This window comes from Macrotis lagotis, chromosome 4 (genome assembly GCF_037893015.1).
Source record: "Macrotis lagotis isolate mMagLag1 chromosome 4, bilby.v1.9.chrom.fasta, whole genome shotgun sequence".
In the NCBI taxonomy this organism is placed as follows: Eukaryota; Metazoa; Chordata; class Mammalia; order Peramelemorphia; family Peramelidae; genus Macrotis; species Macrotis lagotis.
In genome coordinates, this window is record NC_133661.1 from 45,909,440 (window position 1) to 45,935,024 (window position 25,585).

The 25,585-nt window shown below is 40.0% G+C and overlaps 1 protein-coding gene across 5 annotated transcripts in view; it reads left to right on the top strand.

The window, feature by feature from the left end:
* Positions 1-2,640: 2,640 nt before the first annotated feature.
* The window catches only part of BBS4 (Bardet-Biedl syndrome 4), a 62,919-nt gene continuing 39,974 nt past the window's right edge, over positions 2,641-25,585 (top strand). For 3 of the 5 annotated variants that reach the window (XM_074232662.1, XM_074232664.1, XM_074232666.1), the window contains exons 1-3: positions 2,641-2,709; positions 6,885-6,936; positions 13,601-13,796. In XM_074232662.1, coding sequence (XP_074088763.1) covers positions 2,686-2,709; positions 6,885-6,936; positions 13,601-13,796 — 272 coding nt within the window. In that variant the 5' untranslated portion in view covers positions 2,641-2,685. The remainder of the gene's footprint in view (positions 2,710-6,884; positions 6,937-13,600; positions 13,797-25,585) is intronic. The other 2 variants (XM_074232663.1, XM_074232665.1) reach the window with 2 other exon arrangements.

Consider the following 25,585-nt stretch of genomic DNA (forward strand, 5'->3'; position numbering starts at 1 on the left):
CATTTTACCATTGGAGAATGAAGTAGAGATTATGGGATTTGTCTAGAGTCACAAAACTGCTAAGTATCTGAGGTCAGTTTTGAGTTTCGGTCTTGGCTTCCAGCCCAGCACACTACCCACTGCACCAGCCTCTTAGGACTTTTGGAATCCCTTGCATGTTGTCCTGGAAGACAGAGAGATAGCATATGAAGAAGGAAGGTATTATCAGTGATGCCAAATGTTATTGGGAAGTCAAGGGTGAGCACTGAGGCATACTGGATTGAGTGTTCAAAAGGCAGTCTCCATCTAAGGTGGTTGGGGATGACAGGAGAGAAGCAGAAAGCCAGACTATAAGGGGAGCTGAAGGGGAAGAAGTGGAGGAGTCAGAAATAGCAGCAAAGAAGAAAGCTGAGGCAGAAGTAGTCATTCATCCAATATTGAGTGCCTATGACACTGCTGAGTGTTGTACCAAGATACAGAAGACTTATTCCCTTCCCTTGAGATTGCAACCTAGCATTGATGTCAATATGGCAACAACTTCATGATATGTATAGGCAGAAAGAACTCTTCCCTTCCTGATCTGTTATAAAGTTAAACCTAGAGTCTTGATGCCTTCTTTATTTACTTCCATGTCCTATCCCAGGAATTTTTTTTTAACAAATGGATAAATAGAAGAAAAAGAAAATCCATTTATAGTGGTTCAGTAAAGAATTTGTGTATAAAAATATCCCATTTTAATGCACTATTGTATATATTAACTTCATGGCCCTCTCTGCATCTTCAGTTTTCATATAGGTAGAATGACATTAAATTAGATAATATCTAAAAAGCATCTTGACTCAATGGAACAACTTTAAGTAATCATGGAGAGGAGATAAGGTCAAGAGCTTAGGTAGAGATTAGCCTTAGAAGGGGTAATGCTTTCAGTTGAGAGGCATGGAAATGAGATTGAGGAGAGAAGTTTGTAAGGAATTGAAAATCCATGAGGAAATATATTATCTACAATCTATACAGCAGCTCCTGGCTTCAGCAGACAGACTCAATGCTAAGTGAGGCTGAAGCACATTTTTCAGGGATGTGACCATCTTCCAGGTGAAGGGTCATCTTACTGAGAAAGGACTCTGCCAAGAATCTTAGGAGCAATGACTAAAAGAGAAACATCCCTATGATCGTCACAGGACAATCAATTCCTTTTGCTTTTATAGAGATGGAGGATGGAGGTATCCTTGAATTCTTGGGGGAATAACCTTTTCATGTCAAATAACCTGGAAAATTTTGGTCAGCTTTTGAATGAGCAATGGACCCCCACCTTGTAGATCCCAGCTGGAACAGAATCAGCACCAAGTTCTTTGCCACATGAAAGGAGCCTAATGGCATTCTTCTTCAGTTGGAATTTCAACTAGGGACAATTGACTTCAACTTGAGGTAAACAGTCAGTGGCTTCTGCACTGATCGATGATGTTCTCTAATGAAGTGATTGGTCCATCTCTTTAGGATCGTGTCCGTATCGTTGATCAATATGGATCCATCAGCACTGAGCAGTTGAGCTGCACCATATGTCTTTGGCCCATAAATAGCCTTCAGGGCATCAAAAAGGTATTTTGGTTTGTTACTGTCTGCATAAAACTGAATTTTTTCTGCCTTCTTACTGAACCAAGAGTCCTGCATCTCTCTAAGCTTCACTTGGACTTTACTTGGAAAGATTCTGAAGATCCCCTGGCAGAAGATCCCAGACACTGAGGTCTGTTCTCGGACTATACTTTCAACATTACTACAGAGAGCGCAAATATGGTGGGCTGGACACGTTGTTGGAATGTCAGACGTACGCTTGCCAGAAAGGCTGTTTTGATGGAGAACTCGCCCAGAGCAAGTGCTCACAAGGGGGTCAGAAGAAGTTGACACTGAGACGCCCCGAAGGCCTCATTGAAGAACTTGAGAATTGATCATATAGCATGGGAGGCCCTAGCGCAGGACTGCCCGGTGCGGCGTGCCCTCATCAGTGAGGTGGGCAGAATGGAAGCAGCTCAAAGGAAAGGTGACAAACCCAGGTTTAGAGTGCCCTGCCCATGGGCTCACGTGGACTCTGTGCCCGACCTGGGGATGAGCATTCTGAGCCCTGTTGGTCTGATCGGCCGTAACTGGACACACTGTCATTTGTCTCAAACATAGTCATGTCATTTTGGAATGGCAAGAACTGTGTGCAGTGTGTGTGTGTGTGTGTGTGTGTGTGCATGTGTGTGGGGTGTGTATGTATGTGTATGGCATGTGTGTGGGGGCTATGTGTGTGTGGTGTGTGTATAGTGTGTCTCAGTGAGTGTGTAGTATATGTATGTGTGTGGTATGTGCCAGAGTGTGTATGCATGTGGTGTGTCTGTGTGTGTCAGTGAGTGTGTGTAGTGTACGTGTGTGTGGTGTGTGTGTAGTGTGTCTATGCGTGTGTGTGTGCGCGCGTGTTGCGTCCCACGCAGTCACCAGCTCCTCAGCCTCCACCTGGCCGCTGTCCATCAGATGATACTACTGGTTCTCTTCCCCGAGCCGCCAGGTGGCGATCGAGCTTCCGTGCGCCAAGCACGTCCCCTCTGGCCCAAGGTCCTCCTCTATGGTCTGCGTCTCCGCCCTTTTCCCTTCCGAGGGCCAGGAAGAGCTTCCGGTTCGCTCGTCGCCTTGGAAACGACGCTTTTCCGGCCGCTGCGGGGAGGGGCCAAGATGGCCGAGGAGAAGCCGCCGCCGGTGAGAGAGCTCGGGGTTGGGGGCCCCGCTGGCCCCGGTGCGGGAGGCGCGTGTGAGCGTGGCGGGAAGGGGCTCCTGCGTGTCCTTCCTCAGGAGAGCCCCGGGGGACCCCGGGTTGGGGGGCTGCGGGGGGGTCGCCTCAGGTCTCTCCGTCCCGGGCACCCCCTGGCCGCCGCGCCGGGCCGGGCCGGGCTCTGCCTCCCCGGCCTCCCCCTGCCAGGCGGCTCCTGCGGGCCGCGGGGGTCGGGCCCGGCGTTGCACCTTCCCCGCACTTCCACGGCATGCCGCGGCCCGCGCCGAGCCTCGGAGCGAGCTTCGTGTAGAAAACAGAAGCGCCCAAGGCTCGGCCCGGCGGGCCGCCGCGCGTACCGGGCCCGGGGCTGGAGACGGCGGCCAGCCGCGCGCTCGGGCCCGGGGGCGCCAGAGCTCACGCGGGAGCCGCCGAAGCGGGGGGCGGCCCTGGGAGCCCCTGGGAGCCCCGCCTCTTGTGTTACACCCGCTACACGGGGGCCTGGCGGGGGCTGAGGCTGCACTGGACCCAGGTTGCCCTCACTGACCACCGCAGGCCTCTGCGGCCCTAGGACCGTGGCCTTTCAGGCGGGTCACCGCTAGCCTCCTGGTCTCCTCAGCCCTTCCCACTTCCACTTCAAAAGCCCTTGGGACTGTTCTTTAGCAGAGCTCCGACCCCATCACTCTTCTTCTCAATCCAGGCCAGAGGCTCCTTTTTGATTGTAAGATAAAGTAGAAAGCCCTCCGATTGTTTCTAAAGCCCTTTAGCCCGGCTCAGTCTGCCTTTCCAGCCCCCTGTACGTCCTTGCCTCTTCTTGCCTTCTCCCTGGGCTCCTTCCTCACCAGCGCCTCAGAGACTCACTCCGCAAGGTGAGCTCCCTCCACCCAAGCCTTCCCTGCTTCTCTCCCAGGTACTAGGTGGAGGACGAGGAGGCCTTGTGTCCTTCCTTGGATTTGTCTTCCCAGCTCTGGAGACAGGCCTGGCCCAGGAGGCCCCAAATCCCTGCTTGCTGATAGATGGAGGCAGAGGCACCGTTATTCATGACTGAAGTCCAGTATCTCCCCAAAAACAAAAGAGTTGGCCTCCAGGAGGCACTACCTCTAATAACCTAACAGTGAAGATGCAGACCCTTAGTTTGTTTGGTTCCTTAGCCTCGGGGGTTTTAACTGACCTATTCCTTGCTGAGTTCTGCGTGTTTCAGATGAGGAGGGGTTCCACTGTATTTGATATGATATAATATATGACTTTATAGTACTTTTAGATTTTTTTTTCCCATTAAAGTTTGGGGAAAGAGGAAAAAGAAAAGAACATAATGAGCATTTATGTAGCCCTGTGAAGCAGACACTGTACTAAACACTTTATAAAGATTATCTCATTTGATTTGATCAGTAGTTCAAATCATTGACGCTTCCTGTTCATATCCTCTGATTCCTAGTAAAGGGAGTTGGCATATTGATCACATATTTCTTAATATTATGAATTGAGCTCTGGTGGTCAAATTGTCCTCTGTCAGCTTACAGGCCTGGTCTCAATCTCTTTAACCCAATCACAGGCTGCTCTGCTTTTTACATAGACCATCTTTGTCTTTTCTTTTTTTTCTCTTTGGAAATCTTGATCTGGAAACTACATTCTTGCACTTTAGCATATAGGTATTGCCAGGGCACCTTTTGAGCTGAGAGGTAATTGGCCTGTGAGACTTCTTATAGGAACCAAGATTTAGAAATGGAGGCTTAGAAGAAATCTTGTCCAGCCCCTTTATTTTGCATAAGGTTAGAGACTCTCTTGTGTCTTGTCCAAGGTCACAGTAGTAATAAATGTCAGAGCCAAGGCTTGAACCTTTTATTCCAGATCTTATCCATGCCCTTCTATAAATATGCCACAAAGGCTTCCCCCAATATGCTGACACTATATAGACATACATCGGGGCAGCTAGGGGTGCAGTAGATAGCACTGGTCTTGGTGTCAGGAGGACCCAAGTTCAAATTTGGTCTTAGACCCAGGGCCATCTCCAGTTGTCATGATTCCTATCCGGCCACTGGAACCAAACCACTCTGGAGGAAAAGTGAGGCTGGTAACCAAGCATAACTTCCCCTCATTCAAATCCAATTCACATGCTTGTCATGAAATCACCTCCCTAATGTTGTGGGCTTCTTTGACAATGAGGGATTAAAAAAAATATGTGTGATGTAAATATTTTATGTGTGATGTAAACATTTTGTCTGGCCCCAGACAGCGTGTTTTAAAACAGACCTTGTAAAATAAATGTGTCCAGAGGAGGGTGGCCAGGATGGTAAAGGATTTAGATAATATGTTGTAAGAGCAACAGTTTAGACTGCAGGAGGAAGCTAGACAGGGATGAGGGATTGGATAGTGTGATCTCCTCTAATATAAGAGGAGCTATTATGTGAAAGAGATAAAGATGTAGTCTGTTTTGGCTATAAAGGCTAGAACTTGGACCAGTGAATAGAAATTAAAGGAAGAAGAACTTCCTAATTCAGTTTTCCAACAGTGGAATTGACTCTCTCCAAGGGGTGAGGAGTTATGTATAATTGCAAGTTACATTTAGATAGAGTTTGGTTTTCAAAGCACTTTGCCCACACCAACTCTGGGAGGTAAGTAGTACAAATTTTATTATCCTCATTTTATGTGAAGAATTTTTTTTTTGGCTTTTTGTAAGGAAATGGGATTAAGGGACTTGCCTAAGGTCACACAGCTAGGTAATTATTAAGTGGCTGGGGTCAAATTTGAACTCGGGTCCTCTTGACTCCAGGGCCAGTCCCCTATCTACTGCACCACCTAACTGCCCCTATAGTGAAGAAATTGAGGATTTTAGAGGAGTCATTCCCAACTTTTTTTTTCCCCCTGCAAACTCCATTTAATAACATCTAAAGTGTTGAGAACTCCCAGGGTAATTTAATAAACTATTCTTCAGTTATGTACTGCTTCAGAATTTTTAATCTTCATCCTTTGTACCATCACTGTGAATACAGGACTCAGGAACCATTAAATGGGAACCATGTTTTTGAAGCTTAAGTGACTTGCCCACGGTTAATATAGTTTGTATGTTTCTGAGACAGAATTAGAAACCAGCTCTTGTGATTCCAGGTCCAATATTCTTTTTACTAAACCACATTGCCCATTTCTACTATTCAAAATTTCAAGAGACAACCATTTGAGATTGTAGAAAAGTATTCTGGCATACAAAGATGATGACATTAGATTTGGTATCTATTTCACACCCAACTCTTAAGAGTATATTTTTGCGAATTAAATCAGTTTATTTCTTGTGAGGCAGTACTTTTTTAAAATTCCTACGAATTTATAATGTCAAAATTAGTTTGTAATAAAAAACAATAAAACATAGAAGTTCTCCCAGTATACCATCTAGTCGCTCCATATTTTAGGGAAAAAAAAGTCATTGTAATAGAAGTGCAGCAAGAAATTTATATTTTCCAAAAAACTATCCTCAAACAATTTCCTCTTGCTCCCAACTATGCACAGTAATACTTTTTTTGTGTGTGTGAGGCAGTGGGGTTAAGTGACTTGCCCGAGGTCACACAACTAGAAAGTATCAAGGGACTGAACCTGAATTTGAACTCAGATACTGACTCCACGGCTGGTGCTCTATCCACTCTGCCACCTAGTTGCCTTCCACAGTAATATTTTAAAACCAGTTTTAGAATATAGTATGCTACCTTCAATGCAGTGAAATAAACTTTCTTTGAATAGCTTGATGCCCACCCAGGTCACAGTTGAATTTACTGAGCTTGAAAGTGAGCATTAGTTGCATAAATCCCATTTATGGGAATTTTCTGATCTGTTTTATTTCTTTAAAAAAAAGGCATTTTGTAGGCCAGTGATTTAAATGTATTCTGTATGTTGACTTAATTGAAAAAAAACTTGATGGATTTCTGAAACTATTATGGAACTGTTGTCCTGGATTTCACTATGGACTTGCAACTACTATTTAATATATTGGTTCTATAATACTCAAAAAGTATGCTCAGAAACATTTTCTGTTGGTAATTAGAGTGGTAATATGTAAGCAGTTTTTGAGAATCCTACTTCCAAGCCATCCTTTGAAACCCACCAGACTTCTGCCCATTTTGTGAATTCTGGGGCATAGTGACTAGTACCTGAACATAGTCCTTTTCTCTTGTTTCAGACAGCTCCGTTTCCTGGGACAGTAGAGCCTCAAAAACCACGCTTGAAAAAAGGTCTGTTTGTAATCTTTGTATATTTGGAAAGAATAACTATAAGATTCTTTCTTTGGTTCTATATGTTTTAGGAGCTATGATAGCTGGGTGTGGGCCTGGACTAACCTGCCTGGTTAGGGACACGTTTAGATTTCAGGGACACATTTTCATCTGCAGTATCCTCTAACTTTGTCATGAAGTTTCCTCTGCGGACTAATTGTGTTAGTGTTCCAGCCCAGCTGACCAGTGCTGAGACTTCTCAGAACAGAGGTATACAGGTATCCATAGGTCTGCCTCAGTGGGAGCCCCAGCCTCAGCTTCCTTTGGTCAGAGATGCTCTGCCAGCTGGAGGCAGAGGGTTGCACTCAGAATGTTGCCTCACTGTCGAGGTGAAGCCTCCTTAAAGAGGGTCAATGGAGAAATATTGGCAGTGACCTTCTGACACCTTATGGTATGATAGGGCAATGTTCTTTTGCCTGGCCTTGTAGGAAAGGCACTTGTAACAGGAACGATAGGATTTTGTTAATCTCAGTGACAGGTTTGGGTCTGCTCTAATGGCAGGGTAAGGATTCGGGCCTTTTGAGCCACTATGGGGGCCACCAATAGTTGGCATCTCTTTTTCCACTTGTGACAAACTTCTCTGTTAAGTTCTTAGACCATATGTGGCTACAATCTGCCTAGATATTTTTGGGTGCACCAATAAACTTTTTCTATAAATAAACTGATTTTTCTATACATTGAGTAGAGGTAAGTATCTCTATATAAACAAAATAAAAGTTAAATTTACAAATTAAATAGGGTACATCTATACATTAAAAAAAAATTGCACGATATTCTTTTCCTGATATTCCAACAGGTTACCTAAATCTTTTCAAGTAACATATAAAAAAAATTCTCTATAGCCCAGTGGCCAAGGTTGACTGCCCATACAACCTTTTATCTTCTTAGTTCTCCAACTCTCTAATCTGCCTTGTACACAGTAAGCCCTTAATAAATGTTTACTGACTGACTGACTACAAAGGAGGAGGGAAGTTGTTTCTTTTTTTGGGGTGATCATTAAAACTTAATTGCCTTTCAGTGTTGCTTTTGTATGGAATATTCTAGGCATAGTCTGTGTGTGTGTGTGTGTGTGTGTGTGTGTGTGTGTGTGTGTGTGTGTGTGTTTTTCCTGGTTTGACTTAGAGTAAATCTGTGTGTTCATTTTACAAAATAACTTCAGGGCTTTAAGACCCTGTGAAGTTCTTGTGCCTGGGGTTTGGATCATCTTACAGTTGTCATCTTCCGGTGCTCAACAGAAGCCCGTGGTCTCATTAATGGAGTCTTCTTTAGGCAGCTAGAACTTGTTATTTGATCTTTGGGGAACAGAATCTTTCCAACAGGTATTAGCTTTATGCTTCTTCACTTAAACAGATTTTATGTAATTTGAGAGCATAAGAAATTTGAGATTGAGAAGTAGATTTGGTGGAGTTTCAACTAGTCAGAGCAATTATTTAGTGCTTCCTGTGAATGCCAGACACTGTGCTAACCCTGAGGACACAAAGGTAATAACTGACAGGCTCTGCCCTCAAGGAACCCACAATCTCATGTCCTGGAGCTTCCCTGAACCTCGGGGTCCCCATCTGAGAAATCAGGACCTTGGACAAATAATGCAGAGTCTGCACCATAGTTTACTTTCTGTTGTGCTTCTTTGTGAAGAGGATATTTGTTGGATTGTGAGCTTGTTGAAGGCATGGGCTGGGGTGTGGCTCCTTTCTGTGTCCTCAGAATTTAGACACAAGATTATTTCTGAGCTCCCTAATTGTTCTTAGGATTCTAGGATTCTGATTCTATTCCCTTCTGGACCCAATGTTTTCATTGAGTAGATTGTCATGCAACTCGACTATTTCTTGGTGACACAAAATTACAGTGGTATATTGTCATAGAGACCTGGATGTGGAGGCAAAGTACCTTGGTTAGGATTGGCCTTTGCCTGTTAGCTCTGAGCTGGGTACCCTAGGTCCCTCTCTGAGTCTCTGACCTGCCTGCTCCTAGGATTGCTTTGAAGAGCAAGTGAGATAATGGATGTGAAGAGGCTTTTATGAAGTAGTAAGATGATTATTTCAGTAACCTAGTTGGTGATTATCCTGTGCTTTAGAGGCAGGTGGACAGGCCTAGGGCTCAAAGGTGGCAGCTCTGAGTCTGAAAACCACAAAGGAAGCAAAATCTCAGGGAATAGTGAGGTCTGGAGGACTTTTCTAGGGCCCCAGACCACTGTCCTTCATAGAAGTTTTCTGATCTGCAATAGGGAAGGAAACCAGATAACCAAGCTTGTTAGGATCATATTAAAGAAAAAATAAATGACCCATGGCTAGAGGCATGAGCATGATAGGGATCATCTTTGAGGCGTGAACTTGGTGGTCTTTTGGCGTACTCCTTGCTTCAGGACTTTGTTCTTCCTAGCTGGGAGTGTCTAGATAACTGAAGTGTTACCCCAAGGATAGGCGTGATAAATAGTTTCGTTCATTGGGCTAAGGATAAGAAGTCACAAACAGCAATCATGTTCTATGTTCCCCTTGCAGTCGTTTGACCCAACTGTCAGATACAGAATTAGCAATTGACTGGATAATGATCTGACCCACTTTGGTATTTATGTTAAGACATTGGATAACTCTCCAGTTGTTTATCCTCTCCCATTATTTCTTCTCTAATGCTAGGAACGCTTTATCTCTTTTTAGACTCCTGAGTAGTAAGAGCTCAGAGCAGCCTAAATTTCTCTCTGAATTTGCTGATTATTAAATATTTTGGTTAAAAGGACTTTTTGTTTCCTTTGTGAGATGCTATTTATATCAACAAAGAGTTAATTAAGCAAGATGAGTGACTAGGTCACTAAGTACTTGAGATTAATATTCATCACTGTCCAGATAAGCAGATTTAGTATAAGGATGGAGAATCACTCAATCTACCAGGAGCTTTAGTGGGACCATTGAGAACAAAAAAATGCTTTAAGCATTTACTTTTAAGTGTAGTCTCAGGCACTGTTATAAAAGAGAATTAGAAACTTAGCTAATTCCTGGCCTCTAGCTAGAGAACTAGGGAATGATCTTTTAGAGTAAAGGCAGCTGGCCAAATAGGACTAAGACTGAAGAGGTTAAGTTCGAGACAGATTGTGAAGACCTTGAAGCAGCAATCTGAGGAGTTTGTATTTGATCTTAGAGGAAAGGTTTTTCACTTTCTGTTTTGTTCTGGGCCCCTTTGACTGGCAGTGTGGAGAATCCATGTGGACTCCTCAGGATATTTGTTGCCTACATTCATAATTGAAGGAATTACTAAAATCCAGGTAAAAGTTAGTGAAAATAAAGATGTGAGGTTTTTTCTTTCCTGTCCAAGTTCACAGTCCCCATTGAAATCTTTATATGGACTCCTTGGAGGTCCCACGGGTCCCTATCCTAGAGGTAATAGTCATTTCACTCTATTGAGAAGAGTGACTTTAGGAAAATGACTCTGGCAGCAATGTGGAGCAAGGCTGAAGAGTAAAGAGACTAGAAGCAGGGAGACCACTTAGGATACATTTGCTTTAATTGAGTGAGAGGTAAATAGGGTAGTGATAGAGTGATAGTAGGTGGAGGAGACTTTGTATAGCAGACTTGATAAGACTTTCCCTTTACAAAAACCTTCCCAGCCCTAAACCCCCTCATCTTCTCATTCATCCAAGCTTGATCATCTTTGATTTTTCTGTCTTTCACTCCCACATTTTTATGAGCAGGTTCTGTCAATGCTACCTTAGCATTGACCTTTTTCCTCACCAGAGAGCTGGTAGCTGATAGCACCCTAACTAAAGCCTTTATCACAATACATCTAGGCTATTATTGAAGTCTTTCTCTCTATTCTTTCTTCTCTCTAGTCCTTGCTACAACTGCCAAAATCATTGTCTTAACACTCAGCTCTGACAATTTCAAACCTTCATTATAAAATTTCTTTAGTTAGACTCTCAGTGTTAGCCTTGATTGCAATTTATTTTTCAACTATAAACACTACTACTACTCTCTTTCATGCACTTAGGTTTCCATGCAAACAAATGATGGCATTTCCCACTGCAAGCATTTAAACATGCTAGCCCTACCTGGAAGAGACATTTCCCATATCTCTGCCCAGTTTAGTGCTGCCTCCTCTATAAACATTTCAGTGATCTCTCTAGCTAAAAGTGATCTTCCTCAAATTGCTCACACTGATCTCCTCTCACTAATCACCTAATATAGACGTAAGTTCTGTGCTACCCCTTTGTATTGTAAGCCCTCCCTACCTCTGCATTGTCATAATCTTTTGACTGGCTTCCCCGGCTGCTCTTTCTCCTTTCATCCTTGCCACAGTTGTCAAGAGTAAGCAGAGTTCTGTCTGACAGTCTTTCTCTCATCCTCAAAGGCCTTCACTATTTCTAAATTTTCATGTCCTGGGTCCTTCTGGCTGTAGGGTAAACAAAAACTGGGGGCCCATTTTCACAATAACATTTTCCAATGCTTAAAAAACCAAAAAATACAAAGAAAATCAAATGTATTGAAATATAGTTATCAAAATAAAACAAAGCAAGTTGTCCCACTCCAGTTTTTTAAGATACTCTGTCCCAGAAGATAAAATACAAACAAGTCATCAGCAGTTAATGAAAAAAATTATCCAAATCTTTAATAGAGAAATGTAAATTGAATCAACCCGAGGTTCTATCTCACACCCATCAATCAAATTAACCAAGCTGACCCTGACGGAAAAAAGAAAGTGAATTATTGGAGAAGCCAGAAAAGTGGTACATTGTCTCATTGGTGGAACTCTGAATTGACCTAACCACCAGTTATTAAATTATTACTAAACTCTTTGATTCAATAATACTATTACTAGAAAGCACTAAAAGCATCAGAAAACAAGGAGGTGTCCATCAGCTGGGGAATGGCTAAACAGATTATAGTATGTTAATGTATTGGAATACTATTGTACAGACAACAACAGTATAAAGAGAAACAACTCTGAAAGACTTCAGAAATTGACCTACCATGTTACCTAGGGATCTGATTTGATCTGAGGATTCGAATAAAGAAAACTACTAATTTATGTGCTTTTATACCTCCTGAACACATGAGAAATGCCCTGGGTAGAAAGACATGTTCTTTGGACATGGCTATTACTGAAGTGGCCAGTGAAAGAATTTGTTATTTTTGCTATTCATATTTATTATTCATATTTGTCACAAGGTTTTCGATTTTAATTTTTTAATGGGGGAGGGAGTAGGTGTGAAGAAGAGAAAATAGATTGTTTTTGTTAATTAAAATAATTTAAGATTTTTTAAAAAGTAGCTTCAACCTACCAGCTTCAGCTTTGTTTTTACCACTTAACATCCAATATTACAATCAGATTGGATTATATTTGTCTTGCCATCTCCCATCTCTGCTTTCCTACAACTCATTTCTGCAATGTGACCTCCTCAGCTCTCTGTTTCAAATTCTTCTCAGATTCAAAGGGCTGACTTAATGCTGTTTCTTTAATGGTTCCCAAGGGATCTCCCATCAGTGTCAGACCTCCCCTCCAGAGTGCCTGGTGGAGCCACAGGCCAGCTCTGAAGGGACTTTTTCATCTCCCAGTGCTCTCCTATTTGGGGGTAGGGGGTGGGGTGGAGGTAAGGCTTTCTAGAGTTTATAAGGACATTCTACTTGTAGCTCACATTTCTGTAAGAATTTTAATGTTTGCAACATTCTTACAACAACCTCAGAGTCTGACAATCTAAGAAGCCTTATTCCATTTTTTGTTTGCAGGGCAGTGGGGTTAAACGACTTGCCCAAGGTCAAACAGCTAGGCAATTATTAAGCATCTGAGGCCAGATTTGCACTCAGGTACTCCTGACTCTGGGGCCGGTGCTCTATCCACTGTGCCACCTAGCTGCCCCATTATTCCTTTTTTTTATATATCAGTTAATTCAGAAGGATTAAAAAAATTGGACACAGTAAGTTTGAGAGCCAGGATCAAGATCAGGCCACATGGTCTTCACTCCCATGTGCTCTTCACTAGAATCCCCTAGTCCTCATTGCCCTTCCCTCAATTGATCACAAGATTATTGATAGACTTGGAGGATTTGAATAAAGAAAACTACTAATTCACATGCTTTTTATACCTCCTGAACACATGAGAAATGTCCGTCTGAGTAGAACTCTTCCTCTAGATGTCAGAGTGAGAAGGATTTTGGGGTCATCGTAGCAGAAATGAGAGTTTGTAAAGCTCCAGAAGCAGGCGGACCACAGGAGCTGCTGCTGTTGCTGGTGTCTTTATGTCAGAGAGATTGTAACTGGTTGTACTTGCCTGCCTTTTTTTTATTTTTTTGCAAGGCAGTGGGGTTAAGTGACTTGTCCAAGGCCACACAGGTAGGTAATTATTAAGCATCTGAAGCCGAATTTGAACTCAGGTACTCCTGATTCCAGGGCTGGTGCTCTATCCACTGTGCCACCTAGCTGCCCCTCTTGCCTGCCTTTTGTGTGTCTGTGTTTGAGTCTACAGGATCGGTGGTAAAAGGGGAGGTCTGTGGTAAGACCCATTATCATTATATAGCTGATGCAGGGAGGCAGCCTGCATTGTTTGTCAGGCAAGTCAAATTCCTAAGGTATTTTCCCTTGGGACAGATACTATGCCAATAAGAGAAAGGTTTTTTCTTTTGTATATTCCTGGCCAAAAGAAGATGGTGTAGCTGAAAGAGAACCACATCTCAGGTCCCTAGAAGATCTAAAAGAGAATGCAGAAGGAGGCAGGTCAGAACAGTTCGTGGGGGTCCCCCTTGAAGAAGCCACCCTCCATAGAACAGCAGCAGAAAGCAAGATCCTTGACCAATTGATGGTAACTACATGCAGAGAGGAGTCCTCCTGTTTGGAATTGTAAGTGACTGGGGATTGAAATAGATCTTTGGGATGAATGTTTGCCCAAATTAGAACCAGGCAACTGGGGCTTTATCACAGAGCAGTGAAATTTAGAGTGCCCTGGCAACCCCTAGTGGTCTTTCCTCAGGTCTAAACAAGTGAGCTTAGCACTTAGCAAGTAAAACATTTACTTAAATAAGAAACTGAGCTCCTAAGTTTATGCCATTCCCCTCTTTAAAAAAAGTTGATTTGATGATTTTATGCTCTTTGTCCTATGGACAAAGTTTGTTGGTTGCAAGTATGCTTTCATAGGTTCCCAATTTATTTTTCTCCTTTAAATATATCCAAACCCTTTTCTATTTCAAACTGTGTCTCAGTCTCCTTTGCTGATTCATCATCCATATTTATACCTTCTAACTGGATGTTCCCCAAGGGTATCATAGGCTCACTCCTATTTTCTCACTATACTTAATGATTTCTTCAATTCCTCAGGGTTTAATTATTCCTGTGCACATTATTCCCAGCTATATATACTTATAATATGTATGTATACACACACACACACACACACACACACACACACACACACACATACATATACATATATATGCATATCAAAGCTCTGGTCCCTCTTCTGGTTTCAGTCAGGTCTTAGTATGTTTCAGACAAGATATTCCATAAGCATTCCAAACCAACCAAATTACCATATGTGTCCCAAACTATACTTACTCTCTTTCCCCCAAGCCATTCCCCCCTTTGTGTGTGTGTGTGTGTGTGTGTGTGTGTGTGTGTGTGTATGTGTGTATGTGTGCATGTGGGGAGGGGATTGGCAATGGGCAGACTAGCCTAGACTCTTTACTCTTCCTCAGCCCTCATCTGATCATTTGCCAAATCTTGTTGTTTCTACCTCTTACAACATGTCCTGTAGCTGTTTCCATCTCAACTAACTTGGCTACCATCCTAGTTCAGGCCTTCATCTCCTCTTTTTTTTTTTAAATTTATTTTTATTAAAGATATTATTTGAGTTTTACAATTTTCCCCCCAATCTTACTTCTCTTCCCCCACTCCCCTTTCATCTCCTCTTGATTGGACTATTGCAGCACCCTGATTAGTTTTCCTGCCTGGAGTCCTATCCTTTTCTAATCCACCCTCTATACAGCTACAGAAGTGATTTCCTTCCACTGCATGTTTGACCATGTCTCTTGCATCCTGTTTTTTCAGTGGTCAACTTTATGAGCTACTCTGTTTCTTCTAAAACCCTTCCCAGCCTAGACCCAAGCCTGCTTTTCTCTGGGTGCATCACTCTCCCTTTCTATCCTTTATGATCAGCTGAACTAGCCTTTTTGTTATTCTTCCACATGGCCCTCTCTTTGCTTGAGTGCTTGCTTGCTCCTTAGAATGTTCTGCTTTCTCATTTCTAGTCAAAGTCCCAGGGGCCTCCTTTTTTTATGAATCCTGACTTGCTTCTCTCCCAGCTGCTGGATGTTTATCTTGTATGTGTTGTCTCCCCATTAGAATGTACACTTCTTGGGGCGGCTAGGTGGCACAGTGGATAGAGCACTGGCCCTGGAGTCAGGAGTACCTGAGTTCAAATCCGGCCTCAGACACTTAGTAATTACCTAGCTGTGTGGCCTTGGGCAAGTCACTTAACCCCATTGCCTTGCAAAAAATCCTAAAGAAAAAGAATATACACTTCTTTAAAGCAGAGCCTTGATTTTTCTCTCTTCTCCCTTATCACTTCCACCAGCCTACCCATATAGTTGCTTAATATGTGCTGATTAATTGATTCTTATGTGCTTTAAATTGAGGAGTCCAGTCTCTAACAGTAATTATTTAGACTAGTTTAGGGGCATTAGAGACTTAAGAGTTCAGAGAATAACAAAAAACCTGAATGTTTAACTGGATCCTTCCTGCAGTGGTATCTGACACAAAAGATTCCCTACAGAAGTTTTTGGCCCCACTGAGACTGATTTGTTTTCTGTCCTTTAAAAGAATTCCTTATTCCCATCTGAGTACCTTTCTTCTCTTTCTTTTTGTCACCTAAAATAATATCCTATCACCTTCTCCCTGCCTGGATGATTCCAGGCCCAACTCTGGGCTTTTTTTTTTTTTGACTGCAAAAGCTTTTCTTTTTTAATTTTTATTCAAATGTTATTTTTCAATTACATGCAAGATAGTTTTCAATATTAAGTTCCACATTCTGTCTGTCTCCCTTTCCTCCCCATGACAGTGAATTATGTGATATAGGTTATACATGCACATTTATGTTTAACATTTCCATATTAGTCATGTTGTGAAAGAAGAATAAGAACTAAAGGGGAAAAAAATGAGAAAACAATTAAACAAGTTTTGAAAATAGTCTGCTTTGGTGTGCACTCCATAGCTTTTTCTCTGGATATGGATGGCATTTTCCATCACGAGTCTTTTTAATTGTCCTTTATCACTGAACTGCTGAGAGGTGCTGAATCCATCATCACTGATTATCTCACAATGTTGCTGTTAATGTGTATGATATTCTTCTGGTTCTGCTCACTTCGAAATGCATCAGATCATGCAAGTCTTCTGTGAAGGATTTCATGACACCCCCCCCCCCAGGCTGAGGGGCAGTAGGGCAAACACTTCACATTCTCCCAAATTTTAATAGCACTCACTGTCTGTACCAGCCAAGTAGCTTTATTTTGTAATCTTAGCCCCTTCACTATCCCAAAAATAAGCAAAAAAAACCCCACCAGGTTTTATATTTCTACATATTTGCCCATTTAGAGCACCTACCCTGCTAGATTAGGCACTGAAATATTTATTTTACTTAAGGCTTGAGTTTATTAATGCAAATGTATTAGTATGAAACAAACCAAATTAGTTTTATTTGTGCAAGGTTTGATCATGTATTGTGTGATATAAGTATGTAACAAAATTAAACCCTGAGAAAATTAAAAGGAAAAACTTAGAAATAGGAGATTAGCTTTTGAGTGTTAATCAGGGATGCCTGTCTTACTGTGGGATTTAGAGGGCATTAATAGATATGGTATCTCGATGCCTTTGGAAGTGAGAAATGTAATTCATTGGACAAGATAGATTTTCTTTAAAAAAGAAATGAAGCAAAAGTTGCTTTGGACTTAATGTTGTAATTAGTTCTTGAATTCTCTTCCTAACCTTGATTTCCTGACAGAGCTGGCCCATGGTTCTCTCATGATGAATAATTTGAGATTAAAAGGGTATCTCTAGTTATTGGCAGTTCAATTCAAAGGAGATATTAGAAATATTTCAGGAATTTTCTGTGTAAAAACAACTGGAAGGAATTGGAAATCAAGTTTGAAACCTTTAATCTAATGGTGCAAAGAAAAATGAAGGGAGTGACACTGCCAAGAGCAAGACCCTCTTGGTCATGGAACTATATTATTCAAGCAGGAACTAATATGTAAGGAACTAAAATCTTATAGAGGGATTGCTGAAAAGCAATTTCAGTTGTTAGTAGATTGAGATCTCTACTTTTCCTTATGCCATTTCTTTTTTCAATCTCTTATGGCAATAGAAGAAAGATTGCTTCTAATAGAAGGGTCATATTGCTATTCTTCATCTGGAATACTCTTATCATGATAAGATTTTAATTTCCTAATTACATTTGAAATGAATTCTTTCTGAAATGCTTTTCTTGTTTTGAATTGAAGTTTTGGGACTCATTTTTTTCCTGATTCCTTTTCACTAAATTTTCTTTTTTTTTAAATTTTATTTATTTAAGGCAATGGGGCTTAAGTGACTTGCCCAAGGTCACACAGCTAGGCAATTATTTAAGTGTCTGGGGCTGGATTTGAACTCATGTCCTCCTGACTCTAGGTCCAATGTGTTATTCACTGTGCCACCTAGCTGCTCCTAAATTTTCTAATAGATTACTTAGAGTAAATGGTATAAAGCCATGGAAAATAACAGGGCTTAAAATATTTTACCACCTTGAGCATACCACTTAACCCTTTTGGGCCTCAGTTGCTCCTTTGTAAAGTGATTTGAACTAGAAAATATTATGACCAACTATTTTTTAAGGGGGGTGTTTTCCTACTTAAGGGAAAGTTAAGGGATAAGTCACAACAAAGTTTCAAATATTTCTGATAGTTTTTCTAAATTGTTCTAGAAGGTTGAAAGGCAGTGCTTTGGTTTTCTTGGTTTTTACAGAAGATAGCAACAAAAGCTCTAGATTGTGGGAGTGTTTTTATGCTATAGACAAGGTCTAGTCTGAAAAGGGCTAAAAATAACTTGACCTAACTTCTCTTAAAGGCCTTGAGGAGTCAGGCTTGAAAACTCCATTCCTCAAAATGAGAGCTCTCTTACCATTTTGTTTCATGTTGAAATTTATTTAATGGTAATTAAAGACATTTCAGCTGTTTAGCCTAAGATAAAAGTTAACCACGCCCTTCGGATGGCATCGTTTGACTAAGAAAATTTGTTGCTCTAGCTGAAAAAAGGGACAATTTTTTTTTTCAGCTTTAGTTCTCCATGTTCTTGATTACCCTGACCAATGGACAGGAAATGTGTCTGCATAGGCTACCAGTTTGGCTGGCGAACGCCAGACAGGCAAACCTCAGGGAAGTGCCTCTCTACCTTTTGCCTCCAGAGGCCTGGCATACTCCCAAGGGTGCCCCAGTGATGCAAGCACAGTGTTGCCTGAGCAACAGGCTACCAAGTGCTAGACCCAGGGGCCCTCTGGAGTCCTATGCCAGCCTCTGCAGAGCCCAGTTCACCCTTTCCTGTGAAGGGAAAAGAGACACTAGGGTAAGGATTGTGCTGACCAAGTTATTTTTATATATATTTTCTATCTAAATCGATCACAAAAAGCACTGTTTTCTCAGAAACTATTGGTAAATATGCCCTTGTTGTGTTTCATTGGTTAAGTAGACTTAAACGGGCCATTGTAACAGAGAATATGATTTATTTAGAGGGAAGATAAGTAGAGTAGTAAAATATCAAATACATCACAAACATGAATGCATTTTAAATGAGAATAATGACGCTAAAAAACAAAAATTTTATCATTCCAATATATTATGAATTAAAAGCACAAGGAAAACGGTCAAGAAATTTAGAATTGAGATTTCTTTTTTACTTAATTTGTGCCAGGAAAAGCCAAGAAGGAAGTGAACAAAAAAGCACTCAGTCTGCATTTGCCACATACATAGCTTTTTAAGGTAAACACAGGAAGAAAGTTTCTAACAGCTGAGATTTTTGTAAGAAATTGCTCAAGGGGTGGCTAGGTGGTGCAGTGGATAAAGCACTGACCCTGGAGTCAGGAGGACCTGGATTCAAATTCTGTCTCAGACACTTAATAATTACCTAGCTGTGTGAAGACACAACCCCATTTGCCTTGCAAAAACCTTAAAAAAAAAAAGAAAGAAATTGCTCAAGGCTGGTCCCTCTGAAGCCTTCTTATTACCAGGGGGCATCAGATCTCTGTTGAATGCTGCATCTTGGTCTGCAGGTTTTCTCTTGTTAAATCAAACTTCCGAGGTATTCCCAACTTTGACTCTTGGTCACCAAGCTGTTATGCTGATCCTCATTTTTGTTATTAACCTGTCCTTCCCTTCATAGCACTACTGAGGGATTTTGGACTTCACATATGCACAAAATTATAAGTAATCAGTTGTACATGGGAGAAAAGATTTTCTAGCTGAACCTCCTCTGACCAAAACCTTGTGCCTTTCCTCTTTATGTTCCCATCTTCCACCTCATCCATGGACCCTGACTGGATTTGGAATTAAGTGATCCTGATTAGAAACAGAGCTCCTACTTATTTGCTCTGTGAGCTTAAGTGAGTAATTTTACCTTTTTTCCTTTCCCTATAAAATGGAGAGATTGGATTGTTAGATTTTCTAAGCTCCCATCCACTTGTAATCCTTAGATTTGTTTTTGCCTAACTCAGTTTCAAAAACTTAGACTTTTCCCCACTCACTTTCCCCTTCTAAAGAAGGGTACAAGTTCAGCCTTTCTTCCTTTTTTTTTAATCTTGTCAACTAACAGACTCCAAAGCACCTAGATGAGTAAGATGGTAATCATTCTTCTCTACTAGCAGGAGTGGGCTTCTTGTGTTTAATTCCTTGGCAAACCATTCTGATCCCTTCCAACTTGATCAGGAAATAATCTTTAAAATCAGATCCTTACTAAAGACTCTTTTAAGTAACAGAAAATATGATAAATCCAATAAATACAATCATGTAAAGACAATGTTATTATGATCCAAAAGTCACACAAACACCCCCAAAAGGTCACAGTTCTCTTCCCTTTCTTTTCAGCATTAACCATCCTATAGTCGTTTTATATGTAATATTTATGTGAAAACAGCATATTTGCAGAACTCTTTTTAAATTAAAGACTGAGTAGAAATGTCATATAAACCAAAGCCCATTACGCTACTATCAGTCAAATCTCTGAATAGCAGATTCTCAAGTCTTACCCAGCAGTTCACTTTTTTAAAGTAATAATAATAATTTCAGGAATACTGATGAATGTGAACTGTCCTCTGGACAAAGTGTTAGAATTTTATGTTTACATGTTAAACATGTATCATTCATATTGACTCATGATTTATGGACACATAAATAAAAGTTAATATTTAAAGTTGTATTTAAAAATGAGCCAGAATTACAGAATTTCCTTTAAGGATAGAACTTATCCTGATCTCACAAAATTGCCATTGATTCCTTTGCTCAAAGCAATTTGTTTTGGTACGAAGTACTTTTATTTGTTGATGGATATATCATTCAACTTGTAATTTACTTACTTTCATTCATGCTTAGATATTTAAACTTTGACCCACCTGAGAACCTTGCCAAACATCTTGTTCCAAAGTATGTTCCTAAAAAATTTTAAATACAAATTTATCACTGTTGTGCACACCAGTGAAAAGGGTCCATTTAAATTTAAAGGAATTCTTGGAACAAAAGGCTTATTCTTTTGTTTTGGCACCTTAATGAAAGGGAAAAAATGATTCTGGCAGTATTTGGTATTCCTCTATAAGGTGTGTAAATGTCTGAGTCACAAACAGGATGTCATGGCTTACTTTGCACATGACTTGGTTTTAATCCTATTCAGCAGCTTCTTGAGTGAAACTAAATCCAGAGCCTGTACATAGTAGGTACTTGATCAGTGCTTTTTGAATTGAGATTGACATTAACCAAATACCAATAAGAATGGCCCAGGCATTTCCAGAGATTATATGAAGAACTAAATTATCATCTTAAATTTAAAATGACAGTGATGAATTGAGTATCCAGCATTTATTAAATGCCTATAGTCTACCCTAGGGGATGTAAGGATATAAATGCTAACAACCCAATAAATCTTGACTTGAATCATAGAACATTTGTGTAAGATGACTCCTAAAAAACTGAGTCATCTGGCATCCATTTAGTTTACAGGATGCTGAAAGTGAACAAGTTGGTAATTTGAAGAGAGTCTAAGTAACATCCCCCTTCCTGGGTCTGATATCTCTCTTGTAGACAATGACCACTAAAGCATTTGGCTCCCAGAATTTTCTTAAATTCGTAAGATACACTTTTCCAATATTTTGGTTCTTTTTCTATTTTGCAATTGGAAGGGACCTTAGAGATAACCTAGTACCTCCTTTTTATAATTTCTTCCTCAGGTAGTCATTCAACCTGTATGTGAGGGGCAGCTAGGTGGAGCAGTGGATAGCGCACTGGCCTTGGAGTCAGGAGTACCTGGGTTCAAATCCAGCCTCAGACACTTAATAATTACCTGGCTGTGTGGCCTTGGGCAAGCCACTTAACCACATTGCCTTGAAAAATCTAAAAAAAACAAAAACCTGTATGTGAACATAATCAGTGATGGGAAGCTCCATGAGGTTGTCTGTTCACTTGTCTAAGCACACAGGAAGTTCAATCTCTTAACTGCCTCCCCATGATTTCCAATCATTAGTAATGTTAGTTATGTTACAAGGGGTTGAATAAAATAAATCTCATCCCTTGGATAAGGACCTTTGATGCTTAAGTTCCTTTGAATTCCTTATCTGGTATCAAATCAGAAAGTTTGAGGAACACTGACTTGTTCTACCAACTCTTGAAAATAATTTATAATTTTGCTAGAAAAGTGGTTAAATTGTTCATTCCTTTTGAGCCCAGTGATGGCCATTTATACCCCAAAAAATGTCAATGGGAAGGGTCTCATATATATCTAGATATTCGAAGCATATTTTTTTGGTAGAAAAAAAAATTTAAGGAAACAAAATGAGTTTCCCTTAACTGGGAAGTGACTACAATGGTGATCTATTAATAAGAGATGTGAATGTGAAGAATTCTGATAAATTTTCAGACTTGAATGAGCTAATAGAGAGCAAACTAAGCAGAACCTAGAAAACAATTTGCACAAACTCCACAGAGTTCATATCAGTTAGTTAGCCAGTTTGGATTCAAAAGCACTGATGATAAAACATGCCTCCCTCTTCCTATTAGAGAATAAATACAAAATGAGGTGACTGTGGTAAAAAATGACCATGGGATCAGTTTGTACAAAGGAGGATTCCATAGGGGCAGGGTAACAGGGAAGTCAAGAAGCATTTCTTCAGTGCCTCCCATGTACATACTAGTTAGTGTAGACACAAAGAAAAGCAAAAATATACCAACAAACCATCCGACTTTGAGGGAGCCCACTGTTCAAACTATATGACAGGGTAAACTGGAGATCATCTCAGAAAGAAGGCATTCTTGAGATTCAGGAGAATTCTTGAAGAAGGTGGAATTTAACATTTGAAGGAAGAGAGAGCAATTTCTTTGGAAGCTTCAATAATTTTTTTTTTAATGCAGTTGGAGTTAAATGACTTGCCCAGGTCACACATCTACTAAGTATCTGAGGCAGGATTTAAACTCGGGTTCTCCTGACAACAGGACTGATCCTCTATCTACTGTATCATCTAGCTGCCTCAATAATTTTCTAAAGAGAGTTTGAAATATTTTGTATGCGACTTGCTTTCTAGACCTTTTGACTATCTTTGTTTACCCTTCCAAATATACAGTTTGTCCATATTTCCCTTTAGATGTGGTTTCCTGAATTGAAAATAATACTCTACATATTTTTTTTAAGTTTTTCCAAGGCAATGAGGTTAAGTGGCTTGCCCAAGGCCACCCAGCTAGGTAATTATTAAGTGTCTGAGGCTAGATTTGAACTCAGGGCTGACTATAGTCAGCCTGATTCCAGGGCCTGTGCTCTATCCACTGCACCACCTAGCTGCCCTTACTCTACATATTCTGACCAGGGCAAAGTAGAATGTCTTTTCTCATATCTTGGACTTCTATAAGAGTTAATTTAGCCTGAGCTAGTGAATTTTTTTTTTTAGCAGTCTTAGCACTGTTGGTTCATGTTCAGTTGAGTTGAGTTCTCAAAAATTGTAGGTCTTTTAAAAAAAATTATAATGAGCTACTTAATAGATCAGATTTCCCACATTTTATACTTGGGCATCTGATTATTTTGAACCCGAATATAGAACTGTATGTTTATCCTACTTTGTTTTACTCAGTTAAAAATAAAGTTTATTTGCAAGAAGCAATTTTGTGAGTATAGGTAGTACAAGTATGATGATTACCATTTTACAGATGAGAAAGCTAAAACTCATAGAAGATAAATCATAAAGTCATAAATCTAGATCTGAAAAAAAACTGATCAATGAAGCCAACTTTCTTATATCTTGTATGTAAGAATTTCTTATATATTCCAACCTCTTACATCAGAATTGGACCTTGGACTCAGGTGTTCTGACTCTCAAGTCCAATTAGTCTGTTTACTGTGCTTATTTCTTGCCTATCCAGAATCCCTTTAAATCCTGACTCTGCTTGCCAAGCTTTTCTTCTCTGTGTATCTGCCAAGTTGAAAAAATATAGAGCCTTATTTCTGAACATACTTAATATTTTCAAATCAACATCAATTAATTCCTCCCAGAAATTTTAAAGACAGCTATGAAACCTGTAGGAATGGAACTCTCCATTCCAAAAAAAACAAAACAAAACCCAACTACATAAAAATAATAAATACTTTGATTGTACTAGCCTTTCTTCGATTATGGCAAGTAAAATGTCAGAAAAATGCCAGTGCAATGTACTTAATATCATAACTTTTATTTATACCATAGAATAAAGTTAGAAAGATTATCTCCAAGAAGTAATCCTGTGGAATATGCTGTAAAATCAGTAAGGATATTCACAGATAAGACTTTTTTTATTATTAGAATCAGACCATATAAAAATGATTGAATGACAGATCCTAATCATGTAAGTCTGGATGTATTTATTAGAGATGTATTTTACATTTGCACATTCAAAACCTTTATCATCATCCCTCCTAAGACTTTTAATTATAAATAGAAGAGGAAATATGGGACTGTAGAGGAATCTGGAGACTTGGGTTTCTGTCTTTCTGCCTCAGTTTTCTCAAGTATAAAATGAGGAAGTTGGAGTAGGTCTTGCTAGTCTTTCTGATTCTCTTATGACTTCATTATATGTGTAGAAAAATATTTATTCAAATGTGTCTCCAAACATCTCAGAACAACAGAATTTCTGAATTGATGTTTGCTTTTTGGTTGGGCCCATTTCCAAAGAGTTAGAAGGCCACATGAACATTTAGCAGGTTCCAGGATATCCACATTTTATTCTATCATGTTCCAGATGGAAAGATGCCATTCTGACAAATTTGGTAGTTAGCAAAATCTGCCAACTGTAATAATAGGAAGAAAAAAGAATTTACTTGGAAAATGCATATTTATTTAGGCAGGCAAAATTTGACATTTTTTAGAACACTGGAAAGACATAATGCTTGTAAGTTAGCTGCAGCACATTGTCAGTAATGACTTACACCTAAGAAAAAAGATCACAGTTTAAAGATTGTATAATCTATATAAAAAAATTGTAATTTGAGAAAGAGCTACATGAGGAAAAAGATAACTAGATAGATAGTCCAGGTGATTCATTGGTTTTCTAGAAATGTCAAAAAGAACTTTAAAAAGGCTTCTAAGAACTTAAAAAATCTTCTATGGAGGATGAATAGAAGGGCATGGGCAGGGATGAGAAAGCTTGGAGGAATTGTGGAGTGAACAGTGATCAGATTAATCACAATGTCAGGGTGAATATTTAAGGCCTAATTTGTGTTCCAACCCCTTTTTTAATCTTTCTTCATGTAGGCAGTGCAGTGGTCGGGGTGATGGTGGTGGGGGACATCCAATGCTAGGCTTGGTTCATATCCTACTTCACATCCTTCCTGTGTGACCCCAGAGATGTCACCTGACCCTTAAAATGTTCAATTCCTCATCTGGTAAAATGGAAATAATAAAATGGGGCTGACAACAAGAGGGCCTCAAATGAGATAGCATGTATAGAATACTTTGTAAACTTAGAAGTACTACATAAATTCAAATGGTTATCATGAATTTAAAGATCGACAAGTGCTGATTTATAGATATAAATGGACAAAATCATCTAGATAATTATGTTAGGATCCTATGCTTATCCATCTAGAATTGATAAGGGCCTCAGGGTTCCCTTACTCCAATCTCTTTAAGTTTACAGATGAGAAAACTGAGGACCAGGGAGAGTGAGTTACATATGCTAGGTCACATAAGTAATAATCAGAGGCAGAATTTTAACCCAGTGTACAATATGGTACAAAATTGACTCTTTGAAGTTTTTATAGTAAGTGGAATTAAGATGATTTCTAAAATTTTCATTTCTCAGAATGATATTAATGGAATAGTAATAACATGAATAGTTCAGAAGGTTTAAGTGCCTTCCCTGGATGTTATACTGGAAGGACCTGAGGCA